The sequence below is a fragment of the Oncorhynchus clarkii genome, chromosome 1 (genome assembly GCF_045791955.1).
Source record: "Oncorhynchus clarkii lewisi isolate Uvic-CL-2024 chromosome 1, UVic_Ocla_1.0, whole genome shotgun sequence".
Taxonomy (NCBI): Eukaryota; Metazoa; Chordata; class Actinopteri; order Salmoniformes; family Salmonidae; genus Oncorhynchus; species Oncorhynchus clarkii.
Window position 1 is genome coordinate 36,944,108 of NC_092147.1, and position 20,769 is coordinate 36,964,876.

A 20,769-nucleotide genomic window follows, 5' to 3' on the forward strand; every position below is an offset into this window, starting at 1 on the left:
TTCTCACATAGGTGTTATTTTTTTACAGGTGAGAAAGGGCAGTGTGGAGTGCAATAGAGATTGCATCATCTGAGGATCTGTTTGGGCACTATGAAAATTTGAGTGGGTCTACGGTTTCTGGGATGATGGTGTTGATGGGAGCTATTACCAGCCTTTAAAAGTACTTTATGGCTCCAGACATGAGTGCATCGGGTCGGAAGTCATTTAGGCACGTTGCCTTGATGTTCTTGGTCACAGGGACTATGGTGGTCTGCTTAAAACATGTTGGTATTACAGACTCGGACAGGGAGAGGTTGAAAATGTCAGTGAAGACTCTTGCCAGTTGGTCAGTGCATGCTCACAATACACATCCTGGTAATCCGTCTGGCCCTGTGGCCTTGTTAATGTTGACCTGTTTAAAGGTCTTACTTAAATCGGCTGCGGAGAGCGTGATCACACAGTCGTCCGGAACAGCTTGTGCTCTCATGCACTTTTCAGTGTTATTTGTCTCGAAGCAAGCATAGGAGAAGTTTAGCTCGTCTGGTAGGCTCGTGTCAATGAGCCTCTCTCGACTGTGTTTCTCTTTGTAGTCTGTAATGGTTTGCAAGCTCTGCCACATCCGACAAGCGTCAGAGCTGGTGTAGTACGATTCGATCTTCGTAAAACTCAGAGTATGCTATTCTGTTCTCTGAAAACGACTACATTTTCTTCATATCATACTTCTTTAGACCTGTCTAAAATAAATAATGGATCAGGCCTTGTTAGGATGACGAGCACACAGATGAGCTTCCTTGAGGCAGACGGTTTCTGACAGTTTGTGCAGAAATTCTTTGGTTGTGCAAACCCACAGTTTCATCAGCTGTTTAGGTGGTTGGTCTCAGGCGATCCCGCTGGTGAAGAAGCTGTATGTGGAGGCGTGGTTAAATGTGGTCTGCTTTTGTGAGGCCAAATTCACTAAAACGACGTTGGAGGCAGCTTATGGTAGAGAAATAATAATTTAATTATCTTACAACAGCTCTGATGGACATTCCTAAAGCCAATTCCAGGCTCCCTCAAAACTTGAGACATCTGTTGCATTGTGTGACAAAACTGCAATTTTTTGTCCCCAGCACAAGGTGCACCTGTGTAATGATTATGTTGTTTAATCCGCTACTTGATATGCCACACCTTCAGGTGATGGACATTCCTAAAGCCAATTCCAGGCTCCCTCACAACTTGAGACATCTGTTGCATTGTGTGACAAAACTGCAATGTTTTGGTCCCCAGTACAAGGTGCACCTGTGTAATGATTATGTTGTTTAATCCGCTTCTTGATATGCCACACCTTCAGGTGGATGGATTATCTTTGCAAAGGAGAAATGCTCAGTAACAGGGATGTAAACAAAGTTGTGTAAAAACATGTAGAGGAATACATATTTTGTACGTATGGAACATTTCTGGGATCTTTTATTTAAGCTCATGAAACATGGGACCAACACTTTACATGTTGGGTTTATATTTTTGTTCAGTATAGTAATGACAGAATGAATTTTAAACTTCACGCAATGTAACACTTTTGTACGACTTGAGAAAAAAGATGCTTGTGCATTGATAAACACACCAAAGCACACCAAAGACGTCATTAACGAGGATTAATAAAATAAAGACTGCACTTCTAAAAGTCTATTTCACACCATAGTTTGCTGAATTTGCAAGATAACATTTCTTTCATTTTGATTTCAGCATAACTGAAAATGTGGCACTGACTTGCCCATGGATTATTGTTTCATATTGTCTCAATAAAGAGTTTGGCATTCGACTAGCAATGTACGACAGGCACGTGCAGTTACAAGCCTCCTAGAGTTAGCGGCAGGTGGAAGAAGAATATCTCCCATCGTATTACCAATGAAGCCTGAGCTGGAATGTGAAGTCAACTGAAACTGGTTAGATTTAGAAAACCCTGCGTAGATCTAGCTTGCTTCGTATCATATCTCTCTGGAATGGCCTCATTGTTGACATTATGGAGCCCTTTTCCATTCATGACAGAAATGGCATGTTTTCAACTCCTGAAAGCTTATGTTGGTATGTTCTCCCTATTGTCAGCTGCACAGGAAATTAACAGATATGGGTGCCGATCTGAGTCACGATTTAGCCGTTTCCCCTGCTCTCCATCTAATTCCCTCCTTGCTCTAAATCCAATTTCACTGCTTGTATTGTCAGCGAGGAGATGGATTGCTTCGTAAATCAACTTCATCTTCTTTTCTCCCTTGTCATGAATTGGATTGTGTACCTCTGATTTCTTTGTTTAATTTATTTCAATTCTCTATTGGTGGATAATGTGGGGATGAGGAAATAAGTGGAGAATGTCATTGCATAAGGATATAAAGGACACAGCTGTCTATGGGGTGATTTTAAAGTAGTTACTAATTTAACTTGTTGTGTGTAGGAAGTGAGTCTTACTGTATCTATTGGAAAAAAGCTTACATAATAATGTATTGCACTGAAATTATCCCCCCAATATTCACCTCCAATACACTGTCAATCCACAGGCCATGGTAACCAATAAGTTCTGAGAGAGAAACCAGGCGACCCAAAATAAAGTCACACTAAATTCTACCCATGGTCAATTCATTTCTGCATGGCATTAATTCCAACAAATTAGATCCATTAGCTTTAATGGAATGTGATTTTCAGCCTTGTGTGTGATCCCTGTCACATTTGCCTGGTTCCCTGCACAGAAAAACCACTATGTCCACTCTCAGGCTTTGGGCTGATCAGAATTGGGGATTGGTAATTAAATAATTATTGGTCTTGGTAATCATGCAATTAATTGGTAGTTACAGTAATAGCCCACCCATCCTCCAGCAAAAAAACTGAAGTATTTTGTTCCAGAGCTAGCCCTATGGCTGGACACACAGTGGAGAATGCACTGTAGCTAAGTACTCAGAGCATGCGTGTACTGAGAGCAGGATGTGTACTCAGAGCACCATCTGGCAAGTGTCTTCACTGACATTGTCAACCTCTCCTTGACCGAGTCTGTAATACCTACATGTTTCAAGCAGACCGCCATAGTCCCTGTGCATAAGGAAGTCAAGGTAACCTGCCAAAATGTCTACCTCCCCATAGCACTCACTGGCAGCAGAAATTGCAGAAGTTTTACGGCCGCCCATTAAATTGTGCTATTATGTGTTTTTCTTCACGTTATTTGTAACTTATTTTGTACATAATGTTTCTGCAACCGTATCTTACGGCAAAAAAAATCGCTTCTGGATTTCAGGACAGCGATCACTCACCTCGGATTAGACTAAGATTTTTTTCTTCAAGCAAGACACACAAGACCTTCTCCAAACACCCCACAGGACCGACATCAAGGGGGTATTTGCAAGAGGAAGAGATGCAGGTATAGAGGACAAAGAGCCGGATGCCTGGTCAGGATGGGAAAGCTGCCGTTACCGTCAACACTACTCGCCAACATGCAATCATTGGACAATAAACTAGACGAGGTACGATCACGAATATCCTACCAACGGGACATCAAAAACTGTAATATCCTATGTTTCACGGAATCGTGGCTGAATGACGACATGAATATTCAGCTAGGGGGATATACGCTGCACCGGCAAGATAGAACAGCACACTCTGTCAAGACGAGGGGGGTATGTGCATATTTGTAAACAACAACTGGTGCACGAAATCTAAGGAAGTCTCTTGATTTTGCTCGCCTGAAGTATAATATGTTGTGATAAATAGCAGGCCACACAACTTGCCTAGAGAGTTTTCAGCTATACTTCTCGTGGCTGTTTATTTATCACCACAGACAGATGCTGGCACCGCACTCAGTCAGCTGTTTAAGGAAATAAGCAAACAGGAAACCACTCACTCAGAGGCGGCGCTCCTAGTGGCTGGAGACTTTAATGCAGTTCTACCAAATTTCCATCAACATGTTAAGTGTGCAACCAGAGGGAAAAAAATTCTAGATCACCTGTACTCCACACATAGAGACACGTACAAAGCTCTCCCTCGCCCTCCATTTGGTAAATCCGACCACAACTCTATCCTCCTGATTCCTGCTTACAAGCAAAAATTAAAGCAGGAAGCACCAGTGACTCGGCCTATATAAAAGCGGTCAGATAAAGCAGATGCTAAACTACAGGACTGTTTTTCTATCACAGATTGGAACATGTTCTGGGATTCTTCTGATGGCATTGAGGAGTCAGTCACTGGTTTATCAATAAGTGCATCGAGGACGTCATCCCCACAGTGACAGTACGTACATACCCTAACCAGAATCCATGGATTACATGCAACATTCGCACTGAGCTAAAGGGTAGAGCTGCCGTTTTCAAGGTGCGGGATTCTAACCCGGAAGCTTACAAGAAACCCTGCTATGCCCTCAAACGAACCATCAAACAGGCAAAGCGTCAAAACAGGGCTAAGATTGAATCATACTACACAGCACCGTCGCTCGTCTTATGTGGCAGAGCTTACAAACTATTACAGACGACAAAGGGAGGCACAGCTGCGAGCTGCCCAGTGACACGAGCCTACCCGACGACCTAAATCACTTCTATGCTTGCTTCGAGGCAAGCAACACTGAGGCATGCATGAGAGCATCAGCTGTTCCGGATGACTGTGTAATCACGCCCTCAGTAGCCGACGTGAGTAATACCTTTAAACAGGACAAGCATACACAAGGCTGGCGGGCCAGACGGATTACCAGGACGTGTGCTCCGGGCATGTGCTGACCAACTGGCAGGTGTCTTCACTGACATTTTCCACATGTCCCTGATTGAGTCTGTAATACCAACGTGGTTCAAGCAGACCACCATAGTCCCTGTGCCCAAGAACGCAAAGGCAAACTGCCTAAATGACTACAGACCTGTAGCACTCACGTCCGTAGCCATGAAGGGCTTTGAAAGGTTGGTAATGGCTCACATCAACACCGTTATCCCAGAAATCCTAGACCCACTCCAATTTGCATACCGCCCAACAGATCTACAGATGATGCAATCTCTATTGCACTACACAATGCCCTTTCCCACACTGCCCTTTCCCACCTGGACAAAAGAAACACCGATGTGAGAATGTGACTAAAGTTCAGCGTTCAACACCATAGTGCTCTCAAAGCTCATCACCAAGCTAAGGACCATGGGACTAAACACCTCCCTCTGCAACTGGATCCTGGACTTCCTGACTGGCAGCCCCCAGGTGGTGAGGGTAGGTAGCAACACATCTGCCACGCTGATCCTCAACACTGGAGCTCCCAGTGTACTGGTGCATACTCAGTCCCCTCCTGTACTCCCTGTTCACCCATGACTGCATGGCCAGACACAACTCCAACACCATCATTAAGTTTGCAGATGACACCAACAGCGGTAGGCTTGATCACCGACAACGACGAGACAGCCTTTAGGGAGGAGGTCAGAGACCTGGCCGGGTGGTGCCAGAGTAACAACCTATCCCTCAACGTAACCAAGACTAAGGAGATGATTGTGGACTACAGGAAAGGAGGACGAGCACGCCCCATTCTCATCGACGGGGCTGTAGTTGAGCAGGTTGAGAGCTTCAGGTTCCTTGGTGTCCACATCAAAGACAAACTAGAGAGACCTCAGCCACCCCAGTCATAGACTGTTCTCTCTACTACCACATGGCAAGCGGAATCGGAGAGCCAAGTCTAGGACAAAAAGGCTACTCAACAGCTTTTACCCCCAAGCCATAACACTCCTGAACAGATAATCTAATGGCTACTATGGACTATGGATATTTGGACTATTTGAATCCCCCCAACGCCCCCCCAACCCCTCTTTTTACGCTGCTGCTACTCTCTGTTTATCATATATGCAGAGCCACTTTAACTATACATTCATGTACATATTACCTCAATTGGGCCGACCAACCAGTGCTTCCGCACATTGGCTAACCGGGCTATCTGCATTGTGTCCCACCCACCACCTGCCAACCCCCTCTTTTACGCTACTGCTACTCTCTGCTCATCATATATGGATAGTCACTTTAACCATATCTACATGTACTGTACATACTACCTCAATCAGCCTGACTAACCGGTGTCTGTATGTAGACTCGCTACTGTATATAGCCTGTCTTTTTACTGTTGTTTTATTTCTTTACCTACCTATTGTTCACCTAATACTTTTTTTGCACTATTGGTTAGAGCCTGTAAGTAAGCATTTCACCTGTTGTATTCGGCGCACGTGACAAATAAATGTTTTGATTTGATTGATTTGGACAAAAGGAACACCTACAGTTGAAGTTGTAAGTTTACATACACTTAGATTGGAGTCATTAAAACTTGTTTTTCAACCACTCCACAAATGTCTTGTTAAGGCTGCAGGGGCACTATTGAGTATCTTGGATGAAAGGTGCCCAGAGTAAACGGCCTGCTCCTCAGTCTCAGTTGCTAATAGATGCATATTATTAGTATTGGATAGAAGACACTCTGAAGTTTCTGAAACTGTTTGAATGATGTCTGTGAGTATAACAGAACTCATATGGCAGGCAAGAATCTGAGAAGAAATCCAAACAGGAAGTGAGAAATCTGAGGTTGGTATATTTTCAAACCATTCCCTATTGAAATCCCATTGCGATATGAATGAAGATTCACTTCCTAGGGCTTCCACTAGATGTCACCATCTATAGAAATTGGAATGGCTTCTACTGTGTTGTGGGACTGAATAAGAGGGGCATGAGTCAGACTACTGGCAGAGAGCCAGTTCCAGGTCACGCGCATACCGCATGATATCTTCCTGCGTTCCGTTCCTCCTTAAGACACAAAGGAATTTAGAAGCTTCTGATAGGCTTATTGACATCATTTGAGTTAACTGGAGGTGTACCTGTGGATATATTTCAAGTCCTACTGTCACGTCCTGATCTTAGTTCCTTTTATGTAAATATTTTAGTTTGGTCAGGGCATGAGTTGGGGTGGGCATTCTATGTTTTTGTTCTATGTGTTATAGTTCTATGTGTTTGCCCTGGTATGGTTCCCAATCAGAGGCAGCTGTCAATTGTTGTCTCTGATTGAGAACCATACTTAGGTATCCTGTTCCCACCCGGTGTTTGTGGGTAGTTGTTTTCCGTTTCAGTGTTTGCACCATACGGGACAGTTTCGGTTTTAATTTATTCTCTTGTTCTTTTGTATTTAGTGTTCAGTATATTTCATTAAAATGGACACTTACCACGCTGCGTTTTGGTCTGATCTTTCATACTCCTCACCAGATGAAGATCATTACACCTACCTTCAAAATCAGTGCCTTTTTGTTGATATCATTGGAAAATCAAAATAAATCAGCCAAGACATCAGAAAAAAATTGTAGACCTCCACAAGTCTGGTTCAACCTTGGGAACAATTTCCAAACGCCTGAAGGTTCCACGTTCATCTTTACAAACAATAGTACGCAAGTATAAACACCATGGCACCACACAGCCGCCATACCGCTCAGGAAGGAGACGTGTTCAGTAAAGGACCTTGTGAAAATGCTAGAGGAAACCATCCTCAATCCAATTGAGAATATGTGGAACGAGATTGCTGTACACCAGCGGAACCCATCCAACTTGAAGGAGCTGGAGCAGTTTTGCCTTGAAGAATGGTCAAAATCCCAGCGGCTAGATGTGCCAAGCTTATATAGACATATACCAAGAGACTTGCAGCTGTAATTGCTGCAAAAGTTGGCTCTACAAAGTGTTGACTTTGGGGGGGTGAATAGTTATACACGCTCAAGTTTCCTGTTTTTTGTGTCTTATTTCTTGTTTGTTTCACAATAGAAAACATTTAGCATCTTCAAAGTGGTAGGCATGTTGTGTAAATCAAATGATACAAACCTCCCAAAAATCTATTTTAATTCCAGGTTGTAATAGGAAAAATGCCAAGGGTGGTGAATACATTCGCAAGCCAGTGTACACATTATACTTGTATTTTATTTTATTCACCAGTAGAGACTATGGTTATATAACTCACCACCTCCTCAAAGTCAGAGGAGAAAAATACTTGTCAGACATCAATCTTTTTAGTGGTTTCTTTCCTCTCCTCCTCTGCTTCTTTCTCCCCTGATTCTGAATTAAAATAACAAAGTGACTCACTGTCCAGTGACTCAATAGGAAATGTAATTTACTCACGCCCCCCGCTACCATTGGGGCAACAATCCATCTGATTTACATCCTCAAATCTAGATCACAAAATGGGATGCTTATGCTGCACTGGATCGATCCACGTTATTCCCTGACATAACAATATAGTATTCTGTTGTAAATATTGTTTTATGCTACTATAATTCTGTCTTCATTGGACAATATGTTACTAGACACCAATTATTTACAGCAGATGACCCTGGAGATGATTTATTATTAATAATATAACAAATTATTATTTATGTATTATTTGATTTGGGTAACACTTTATATTAAGTTGCCACTATTACTATGTTACAACAACATAGTTGTTACATAGGTTGTACTCTACTTACATGGTAATAGGGTTGTTTTGAAATAAATTATTACGCAATTGGAACCAGGAATGTGTAATTACACATTCACTTGCTGAGGGTTGTTACACATATTTACAGTTGAAGTCAGAAGTTTACACACAGTTAGGTTGGAGTCATTAAAACTTGTTTTTCATCCACTCCACACATTTCTAGTTAACAAACTAAAGTTTTGGCAAGTCGGTTAGGACATCTACTTTGTTTATGACACAAGTAATTTTCCCAATAATTGTTTACAGACCGATTTTTTCACTTATAATTCACTGTATCAGAATTGCAGTGGGTCAGCAGTTTACATTCACTAAGTTGACCGTGACTTTAAACAACTTGGAAAATTCCAGAAAATGATGTCAAGGATTTAGAAGATGTTGATTGAAATAATTTGAGTCAATTGGAAGTGTACCTGTGAATGTATTTCAAGGCCTACCTTCAAACTCAGTGCCTCTTTGCTTGACATCATGGGAAAATCCAAAGAAATCAGCCAAGACCTCAGAAAGAAAATTGTAGACCTCCACAAGTCTGGTTCATCCTCTGGAGCAATTTCCAAACGCCTGAAGGTACCACGTTCATCTCTACAAACAATAGTATGCAAGTATAAACACCATGGGACCACGCAGCCGTTATACCGCTCAGGAAGGAGATCTCCTAGAGATGAACGTACTTTGGTGCGAAAAGTGCAAATCAATCCCAGAACAACAGCAAAGGACCTTCTGAAGACGCTGGAGGAAACAGGTACAACAGTATCTATATCCACAGTAAAACAAATACTATATCGACAAAACCTGAAAGGCTGCTCAGAAAGGAAAAATCCACTGCTCCAAAACCGCCATAAAAAAGCCAGACTACGGTTTGTAACTGCACATGGGGACAAAGATCGTACTTTTTGGCGAAATGTCCTCTGGTCTGATGAAACAAAAATAGAACTGTCTTGCCATAATGACCATCGTTATGTTTGGAGGAAAAAGGGGGATGCTTGCAAGCTAAAGAGCACCATCCCAACCGTGGAGCACGTGGGTAGCAGCATCATGTTGTGGGGTTGCTTTGCTGCAGGAGGAACTGGTGCACTTAACAAAATACATGACAACATGAGGAAAGGAAAATTATGTGGATATATTGAAGCAACATCTCAAGACATTAGTGGAAGCCTTAGGAAGTGCAACATGACCAATATCTCATTGTATCTTCAATAGGGAATGAGTTGAAAAACGACCAACCTCAGATTTCCCACCTCCTGGTTAGATTTTTTCTCAGGTTTTTGCCTGCCATATGAGTTCTGTTATACTCACAGGCATCATTCAAACAGTTTTAGAAACTTCAGAATGTTTCTATCCAAATATACTAATACTATGCATATATTAGCAACTGGGACTGAGTAGCAGGCAGTTTACTCTGGGCACATCTGAGCACCTTATTCATCCAAGCTACTCAATACTGCCCCCAGCCATGAGAAGTTATGTGCTTGTAAGTTAGAATTTCACGGTAACGTCTACATCTGTTGTATTCGGCACATATGACAAGTGTCATTGAAGTACACTCTTAGAAAAAAGGGTGTCAGGATGGTTCTTTGGCTGTCCCCAAATGAGAAACATTTTTGGTTCCAGGACGAACCCTTTTGGGTTCCATGTACTACCCTCTGTTGACAGGGTTCAACATGGAACCAAAAAGGATCATACCTGGAACCAAATTGTTCAACCTGGATTCCAAAAATTGTTCTTCAAAGTGTTCTACAGCATAGTACAGCACACACATCACCTAACAGCATGACATATGATACAGACAGATCATCATTCCCTGCTATCTTTGTGCCTCTGCCTTTTCACAGTCTAGCCACATGCATACATCTGAGCATCACTACGAGATGCAATCCAAAGTTTCCTGATATGGCAGCTTGATTGAAGGACTGGTGGGTGGCAAGCTTCCTGTTATTTATGTCCCCCCAGTCTGAAATATAATTCACACCACAGCCTCAGACATGACTGTGCCTGCCCCCACTCCTCCCAACCAATGGAGAGATACAGCACAGAAGTTGGAGGCAATATTGTGATTTTGTTTTATGTGACTAAGATTGAGAGTGTAGGGGGCGACACAGAAACGGATATAAAACACAATGCCAAGGTCATCGCTTATTCATATTGTGGCACACAGTGAGTGTTAATACGTGAGTGTGTTTTAGGGTGTGTGTGTGTGTGTGTGTGTGTGTGTGTGTGTGTATCTATTGATTTCTGGAGCCTTTTTTCAGACAGATTATATGTACACGTGATGTTTATATCTTGTAAACAAATTATAATACATGATGGGCTTGCATTTACATTCCTCCCTTCTAACCCATCCTTCCTCTCTCTGTTCTTTTCTCGTTTCAGCCAACTCTAACACCGCCTCTTCCCGAAAAGTGGACGACCCAGCCAATGAATTATGAATGTTGAACAAGATGACCTCTTCTCGGCAGCAGCAGACGATGAGAGGTCCTAGGTGGAACCGGGCCCTGTCCGACCATTTGTTTGTGCTGCTTCTAGCCCTCCAGCTCCTGGCGGTGGCAGGCCTGGTGCGCGCTCAGACCTGCCCCTCTGTCTGCTCCTGCAGCAACCAGTTCAGCAAGGTGATCTGCACACGGCGGGGGCTCCGTGAGGTCCCCGACGGCATATCCACCAACACACGCTACCTGAACCTGCAGGAGAATCTCATCCAGGTGATCAAGGTGGACAGCTTCAAGCACCTGCGGCACCTGGAGATCCTGCAGCTGAGCAAGAACCACATCCGAAACATTGAGATTGGGGCCTTCAACGGCCTGGCTAGTCTCAACACTCTGGAGCTGTTTGACAACCGCCTCACCACAATCCCCAATGGGGCCTTTGAGTACCTCTCCAAGCTCAAGGAGCTGTGGCTGAGGAACAACCCCATCGAGAGCATTCCCTCGTATGCGTTCAACAGGGTGCCCTCGCTACGGCGGCTGGATTTAGGGGAACTCAAACGCCTCTCGTATATCTCAGAGGGGGCTTTCGAGGGCCTCGGCAACCTGCGCTACCTGAACCTGGGCATGTGCAATCTGAAGGAGATCCCCAACCTCATCCCACTCGTCAAGCTGGACGAGCTAGAGATGTCAGGGAACCAGCTGACGGTCATCAGACCTGGCTCCTTCAAAGGGTTGATCCATCTGCAGAAGCTGTGGATGATGCATGCCCAGATCAAAACCATTGAAAGGAACTCCTTTGACGACCTGCAGTCGCTGGTGGAGCTCAACCTGGCCCACAACAACCTCACCCTGCTGCCCCATGATCTCTTCACCCCCCTGCACCACCTGGAGAGAGTCCACCTCCATCACAACCCCTGGAACTGCAACTGTGACATCCTGTGGCTCAGCTGGTGGCTCAAAGAGATGGTGCCGGCCAACACCAGCTGCTGTGCCCGCTGCAGTTCCCCAGCTAGCCACAAGGGACGCTACATAGGTGAGCTGGACCAAAACTATTTCCACTGTTACGCACCTGTTATTGTGGAGCCACCAGCGGACCTGAACGTGACAGAGGGTATGGCTGCAGAGCTGAAGTGCAGGGCCAGCTCTCTGACCTCAGTCAGTTGGATTACACCCAATGGCTCCATCATGACCCACGGTGCATACAAGATCCGCATTTCTGTGCTCAACGACGGCACGCTCAACTTCACCAATGTCACCATGCAAGACACGGGAACCTACACCTGCATGGTAAGCAACTCAGCAGGCAATACCACAGCATCTGCCACTCTCAACGTGTCTTCCACAGAGAACGTCCTCAGCTACTTTACCACAGTAACAGTGGAGACCATCGAGCCAGTGCACGACGAGGGGCGCTCCACCGTGTGGCAGAAGGTGGGCCCCACCCCCTCCGCCGGATCCTGGGAGACTGTGTCGTCCACCTCCACCACCACCACAACGGCCCGGACGCCCCTCTCCACCCGGGCCACAGAGAAAACCTTTACCATCCCTGTCACGGACCTGAATGACAGCTCCATGACCGGCCTGGATGAGGTGATGAAGACCACCAAAATCATCATCGGCTGCTTCGTGGCCATCACCCTCATGGCCGCCGTTATGCTAATCATCTTCTACAAGATGAGGAAGCAGCACCACCAGCAGAACCACCATGCGCCACAGCGCACCATTGAGATCATCAATGTAGACGAGGACTGTGTGACAGGCGGGCCGACCATGGAGGGCCACCTGAATCTGCCCCCGCTGGAGCATGAGCACCTGAACCACTACAACACCTATAAGTCTGCGTACAACCACGTCTCCACTATCAACTCCATACACAGCTCGGCGCACGAACCTTTGTTAATCCGGGCCAGTTCGAAAGACAATGTACAAGAGACTCAGATCTAACAATTTTTTCATAATGAGACGAACTGATGAAATTACAAAAGGGACATTATTGGATATTAGTTATGAGGATTATGGATGTGAAGTGGAGGACTTGACTGACTGTTTGTCCAGCGAATAAGTGGTTGATGATGTTTATTCAATGACATTGGGAACTAGGGTATGTCTAATGTTTCAAAAAATGTCTTTACAAAAAAGAAGTTATTTATTTAAGAAAAAATCTATTGTGGCTAAATCAAGAAAAAACTGTATTCTGCAATTATTTTTTCAGAACTTATTTCATCAGATGTTTAGTTTTCTTAATTTGAGGGAGGATGGTTTACTAATATGCTTACAAACTCTATGTGAATCTCAAGCTAACCATGTTCTGGTTTCCCCCAATCTGTAAGTGATGGCAAGTTGGCAACCTCTTTTTACCCCACATACTTAGATAATTTCTAGATCACATTAGAGATTTCCTCCTACCACAAATTAATTGATTAAATATTTTGTGACAATCAGTTAATTTAGATGGATTAAAAGCTTGGTCGTTATCTGAGGGTGAATGCTGGGACTGTCAGTGATGAAATCTGATAACACAATATTTCATTAAATCTGCCACTCAAATTAGATACAGATGTACCCTTGGCTTTGCCATCAATAGATTAGGGACGTTAAACGAGGGAAGTGTGATCCAAACTATACCATGGCCAACTGTTAGCAACAAGTGATTCATAGTTATCTCACTGTGTGTATTACACCAGAAAATCACGTTTCACACAGTGTTTGTCTCATTTACACGTTGTGTATTCATACCATTTGTGATTCCTTCTCTATTCCACTTGCTCTGATCCATCATAACTTTGTGAGTCATGGATATCGCATTGGCAAATACAGTCAGGCATATGAGAGTTCCCTGAATGTCATACCGCCTTTTTCCATCCCACACCAGCTGTTATGATGGTTTACCATATCATCACAGATATGGGTGCTATTCCAGATCATCTTATCTGCAGTCTCATTGCAAATCTCTGAAAATTGCTATATGATATTAATGTGGTTCCTGACACAAATACTTTTCCAGGTTTTAATTAAGAGAAATACTCATTTGTGTGACTTGATTTAAAAAAATAGCCCTGGAAGACCACCAAGGATACTGATGACTCTCCTGTGTTAACTCTCTATGACCCCTGACTTCAACCAGGGCAGCAAGGAGCAGACTGGTGAGTGGGAACGGGGGCTAAGGACACCGAACATATCTGTGCTAGCATATTGCCTATCTATTGTCTGTTCAAACATTGGGCACATAGGCACGACAGGCCCAGATTCACACCGTGCCCCTGCCAAGCTCAGGACGAGGGATAGAGGACAGAGTGCCAGGGTTCATGCAGAGAGAGAGAGATAGAGAGAGGGTTTAGGGATGAGGTGTGTGGCTTCGAGCAGATGTTCAGGTCACACCTGCATCTCTCTGCCTCAACCATGACACCATTTCTATTTTAATCGACATACCCTCAGGGCTTTGGGTGGACAGTGCTTCACAGGCACCTGCTCCCTGGAAAAACATTAAAAATGCCCCACAGTAAAAAATGGTGCCATAAATAAAGAGGCCAAGCAAATACCCTTCACATCCAAGGCTTAGCCACATACCCCAGGAGTCTTTTTATAGATTGTGCATCAATCTAAGTTACTAAACCAAAAAATCCCCATCAAAATCCACCAGTTTAAGCTAGAGATATCAGTTTTTTGTGTCTGAAGCGTCCGAACGGTTTGACTAATTTAACCACTCTATGGAAAGTGGATATCCCAACAAATGTCACGGAACTCATCTGAAGGTAACCGGTTTAAAAAACGAATGGAAGTATTAAGGTAGTTTTGTGCCTACCCAAAAAAAGGGGTTCAATATGTGTAAAAATATATATATATTTAGTACATATATTTCCTGAGTATAAAAAAATGTTCGACGAGATTTAGGACATACACTTCAAAACCTTGTTTCTTATGATTTATTTTTTGACTGTCCTTTTTGAATGTGTTATTCAATGTGTTTCTATAGGCCCAAATCAATATTTTATTAAATCGTTTTTTTTTTGTATATTTCTTTGCTACCTAAAGGTCCTAAAATTCTAAATCAAATAGCTAAATGCTCCATAGTATGACCATCTTAAAACAATTCCATTTGTCAGCATAGCACCCCCCCTGCTTTTCATTTTGGTCTCCACTCCCTCCATAATGTTAAACATCTAAGAAAGGTTATGCAACAGTGCTTTTTCTTTTTCGGGTCCATTTTGTTTCTGAGAAATAAATGATTGTGTTCTATTTTAAATTCTCCAGAAGAATGAGGGTACACAGATGTCATCTAGTTATTTTCTGGGAGGAAGCACTATTAATGATATGATGTCAAATACAGGAGTGGGCTGATTCAGTCACCATGGAAACCATGACCTTAGCGCATGCCTTTCTGCTTATCAGAGCTCCCATTGGCTAGCTAGATGCTTTAACGTTATTCAGAGTCAATTGAAAATGGTATGTCTGTGGATAGTGTTATTTGAAATGCACCTCAACTATGAAACAATATGCTTACAGTGATGTAGTAGCATTTCATCCCCTTGCACTTGACCAGTGTTTAGTATTAAACAGCAGAGTATGGAGGTTGTCACAGATTATAATGATATGTACCGTCACCCTTGTTGCTTTTCCACTTAAACCCAGACAGTAAAGGATGCAGAATCGGGGAATAGACAAATCCCGTCATCAGTTTTAAACGTCACTTCTACTCTATACTTGGACAGAAAGACTAAATCCTCAAAGATGAATGAATAACTTATTTTAATGTCATGTGGCACGTTATGACCTAATTATAATTCAGGTAACTCCATCTTACATGAGCTTCTTCAACACAGTTTTAGTCAACATGAAACAAACATGTTCATCAGTGTGGCATCTCTGCCAATACAATAACTAAAGATGTTTACATGGAGTTTAGCACAGACGTAAACCATCTCTGTTGTGAGTCATTGACGATGTGTTTGGGGTGATCATGGTGGGATCTGGATCTCAAATTTTTAAGTAAGAGAGTTTGTCCATCATCCCTTCTTTCCTTTGGTTGGTAAATCATTTGGAGACTTTTATGGTGCATTTATTGCAATTTAGTAAATCTCTCATTCTTTATGTATTGTATCTCAATGTTTTGGTTGGGTAGGAGGGACAAGATGCTTTTAGTTCCACATTATTTTCTCCGAGAAGGAATACTGTTCTAGTGGTAGATTTCTATAAAAACACATTTTTAAAATAAAAATAAAAAATAAAAACGTTTTAAATTTTTATTTTACATGTGCCAACAACCTGTTTATTAAAGTGAAAAATAGAAACATACTGTAAAATAGTAAGACATTGATTTTCATGTTAGCATACTTTCATGACCTTAAAAAAATATATGAAGATCGATTATAAACCAGGAGTTTGTAGTTCATACATAAAAATATGTTACAAATAAACTATTGTTCTTTTTTATGTATGGTCTGGTTCTTATTTACAAAAAAAATTTACATAGTTTTTTTCAATGCTAGTATTTTTGTTTTTTAACATTGTTTTTTTCTCGATAGTAGTACTGTTGTTTTTTTTTTAATTTTTACATTTTTTCATAGTAGTGACAAAACACAACACATACCACCCAGAAGTGTTTTATGTGCAAAGAAGGTCATCCGTTGATGTTACACAATAAGGAAGTGAATCTGACAGATGAGTACAGACTGATAATTGCCTTTCCTCCTACTATTCATTGCATATAGGATCACAGTCTCAGCCTATAATTAAGGAGATTGTCAGCAGGTTACCACAATGACTAATGTTATTGTAAATGGTTGATTATCTACAGTGGGAAAGATTAGCAAATTACCACAAGCTTTTGTCTTTGCTAAGTGTCATTTTAAAGACCTGGAAAGTGTGAATGATGATGGTTGAATTATTGTACAATCTGCTGAGGAAGAGGAAAATGTAACAAGGTAAAAATGATACAAGGTGCCTCTCAAAATAAAAGGCTTGTGGTGTTACTTTAATAATTAACTCTGATTTAGCAACCATAATAGTGAAAACATTGTTACCATCCCCCTAAAACCTACACCATCAGCAATTAGTGAGCACATGTCCTTACACTACTCTAATGGGAGGAGAGAAGATCTGGATTTCCAACTGCTCTTGACTTTTTTACACCAAGGTTTATGAGATTAGGATTAAATTAATCACAGAATCTGATTGTAATTCCAGATAATCGAGACGAGTCTAATGTTAGCACATGTTACATAACTGGAGATTCAGATGCTTCGGGGGAGGAGAAGAAGCATTAGCAATGAAAGTCAATGCATTTCAAAATGTTCTGCAACTTGGATGGATTTTTGTGTGTGTGTGATTGTTTCTGTAATAACAGGGTGTACAACAGTGGAGGCTCCTCAGAGGAAGAAGGAGAGGACCATCCTCCTCAGTGAATTTCATAAAAATAAAAATGCTGAAACATAAAAAAAGTTATCATATTTAGATACAACTACACTAAATACAGTGGGGAGGACAAGTATTTGATACACACATTTGATACAATCCAGATAATCACATTGTATGATTTTTAAGTAATTAGTTTGCATTTTATTACATGACATAAGTATTTGATACATCAGAAAAGCAGAGCATAATATTTGGTACAGAAACCTTTGTTTGCAATTACAGAGATCATACGTTTCCTGTAGTTCTTGACCAGGTTTGCACACACTGCAGCTGGGATTTTGGCCCACTCCTCCATACAGACCTTCTCCAGATCCTTCAGGTTTCGGGGCTGACGCTTGGCAATAAGGACTTTCAGCTCCCTCCAAAGATTTCCTATTGGGTTCAGGTCTGGAGACTGGCTAGGCCACTCCAGGACCTTGAGATGCTTTTTACAGAGCCACTCCTTAGTTGCCCTGGCTGTGTGTTTCGGGATGTTGTCATGCTGGAAGACCCAGCCACGACCCATCTTCAATGCTCTTACTGGGGGAAGGAGGTTGTTGGCCAAGATCTTGCGATACATGGCCCCATCCATCCTCCCCTCAAAACGGTGCAGTCATCCTGTCCCCTTTACAGAAAAGTATCCCCAAAGAATGACGTTTCCACCTTCATGCTTCATAGTTGGGGTGGTGTTCTTGGGGTTGTACTCATCCTTCTTCTTCCTCCAAACACGGCGAGTGGAGTTTAGACCAAAAAACTATATTTTTGTCTCATCAGACCACATGACCTTCTCCCATTCCTCCTCTGGATCATCCAGATGGTCATTGGCAAAGTTCAGACGGGCCTGGACATGCGCTGGCTTGAGCAGGGGGACCTGCAGGATTTTAATCCATGACGGCGTACTGTGTTACTAATGGTTTTCTTTGAGACTGTGGTCCCAGCTCTCTTCAGGTCATTGACCAGGTCCTGCCGTGTTGTTCTGGGCTGATCCCTCACCTTCCTCATGATCATTGATGCCCCACGAGGTGAGATCTTGCATGGAGCCCCAGACTGAGGGTGATTGACCGTCATCTTGAACTTCTTCCATTTTCTAATAATTGCACCAACAGTTGTTGCCTTCTCACCAAGCTGCTTGCCTTATTGTCCTGTAGCCCATCCCAGCCTTGTGCAGGTCTACAATTTTATCCCTGATGTCCTTACACAGCTCTCTGGTCTTGGCCATTGTGGAGAGGTTGGAGTCTGTTTGATCGAGTGTGTGGACAGGTGTCTTTTATACAGGTAACGAGTTCAAACAGGTGCAGTTAATACAGGTAATGAGTGGAGAACAGGAGGGATTCTTGAAGAAAAACTAACAGGTCTGTGAGAGCCGGAATTCTTACTGGTTGGTAGGTGATCAAATACTTATGTCATGCAATAAAATGCAAATTAATTACTTCAAAATCATACAATGTGATTTTCTGGATTTTTGGATTTAGAATCCGTGTCTCACAGTTGAAGTGTACCTATGATAAAAATTACAGACCTCTACATGCTTTGTAAGTAGGAAAACCTGCAAAATCGGCAGTGTATCAAATACTTATTCTCCCCAATGTATATTCACTTGTCACCAAATTATTAAATAAATCATATTGTTTTGCAATGAAGGTCTGCAGTAGCCTCAACAGCACTCTGTAGTGTAGCACCATGGTGTAGCCGGAGGACAGCTAGTTTCTGTCCTCATCTGAGTACATTGACTTCAATACAAAACCTAGGAGGCTCATGGTTCTCACCCCCTTCCATAGACTCACACAGTAATTATGACAACTTCCGGAGGACTTCCTCCATACTAAGAGCTCTTGCAGCATGAATTGACATGTTGTCTACCCATTCAAAGGATCAGATAATGAATCTAGTACTGAAAGCATACGCTACAGCTAGCTAGCACTGTAATGCATAACACGTGGTGATTAGCTTGTTTAGCCTACTCAAACACCCAGCTCAAACAAAGAGGGATGCTATGTTAGCTAGTTGGCTATGGCTATCCAACACTGGAGCTCTTCCAAGTCAAGGTAAGCTGTGGGTATAATTAATTTATTGCCACCATGGCCCACTGGTGTAACTGCTAAACTGCTTACTGACTGTACACTGTACTGCATGATTGTAGCGGGTTTACTAATGCGTTAGTTCTAGTAGCTATGTTGACTATGACGTGACAACGATGTAGGCTGTGTGTAATGGATAGCGGTCATGATATGAAGGTTTGGCTCTGAATGTTTTTTTGCCTGGTCACAGACAGCTGATGTGTTGCACACGAAGTCCACAAGCGAAAGGAAAAAAAGGAGGAGGAGAAAGCGTAGCATATTTGAGAAGGAATTACAGGGCATTCAGAGACTATTCAGACCCCTTAACTTTTTACTCATTTTGTTACATTACAGCCTTATTCTAAAATGGATTACATAGTTTTTACCCTCATCAATCTACACACAATACCCTTTGACAATTTTTTTTTATTTTTAAATATCACATTTACATAAGTACAGTATGCAGATCCTTTACTTTGTTGAAGCACAATTGGCAGCGATTACAGCCTCGGGTCTTCTTGGGAATGACGCTGCAATCTTGGTACACCTGTATTTGGGGAGTTTCTCCCATTTTCTTTGCATATCCTCTCAAGTTCTGTCAGGTCGGATGTGGAGCGTCTCTGTACAGATATATTCAGGTCTGTCCAGGCTCTGGCTGGGCTAAACAAGGACATTCATAGACTTGTCCCGAAGCCACACCTGTGTTGTCTTGGATGTGTGCTTAGGGTCGTTGTCCTGTTGGAAGGTGAACGTTCGCATCAGTCTGTGGTCCTGAGCACTCTGGAGCAGGTTTTCATCAAGGATCTTTCTGTACTTTGCTCCGTTCATCTTTTCCTTGATCCTGACTAGTCACCCAGTCCCTGCCACAACCATACTTCACCGTGGGGATGGTGCCAGGTTTCCTGCAGATGTGACACTTGGCATTCAGGCCAAAGAGTTCAATCTTGGTTTCGTCAGACAAAATAATCTTGTTTCTCATGGTCTGAGAGTCTTTAGGTGCCCTTTGGCAAACTCCAAGCGGACTGTCATGCGCCTTTTACTGAGGAGTGGCTTCCGTCTGGCCACTCTACAAAAAAAGCCTGATTGGTGGAGTGCTGCAGAGATGGTTGTCCTTCTGGAAGGATCTCCCATCTCCACAGAGGACCTCTAGAGCTCTGTCAGAGTGACCATCGGGTTCTTGGTCACCTCCCTGACCAAGGCCCTTCTCCCTCGATTGCTCATTTTGGCTGGGCAGCCAGCTCTAGGAAGTCTTGGTGATTCCAAACTTCTTCAATTTAAAAATGATGGAGGCCACTGTGTTCTTGGGGACCTTCAATGCTGCAGACATTTTTTGATACCTTTCCCTAGATCTGTGCCTCGACACAATCCTGTCTCAGAGCTCTACGGACAATTCCTTCAACCTCATGGCTTGGTTTTCACTCTGACATGCACTGCCAACTGGGACCTTATATAGACA

At 42.8% G+C, this 20,769-nt stretch overlaps 1 protein-coding gene across 1 annotated transcript in view; it reads left to right on the forward strand.

Annotated features, from left to right (window-relative positions):
• LOC139416146 (leucine-rich repeat-containing protein 4C-like) overlaps window positions 1–13,028 on the forward strand; it is a 131,984-nt gene extending 118,956 nt beyond the window's left edge. Inside the window, exon 3 of the mRNA XM_071164478.1 lies at window positions 10,814–13,028. Within this exon, the coding sequence (XP_071020579.1) occupies window positions 10,870–12,807 (1,938 nt within the window). The 5' untranslated portion in view covers window positions 10,814–10,869 and the 3' untranslated portion in view covers window positions 12,808–13,028. The remainder of the gene's footprint in view (window positions 1–10,813) is intronic.
• Window positions 13,029–20,769: the final 7,741 nt, after the last annotated feature.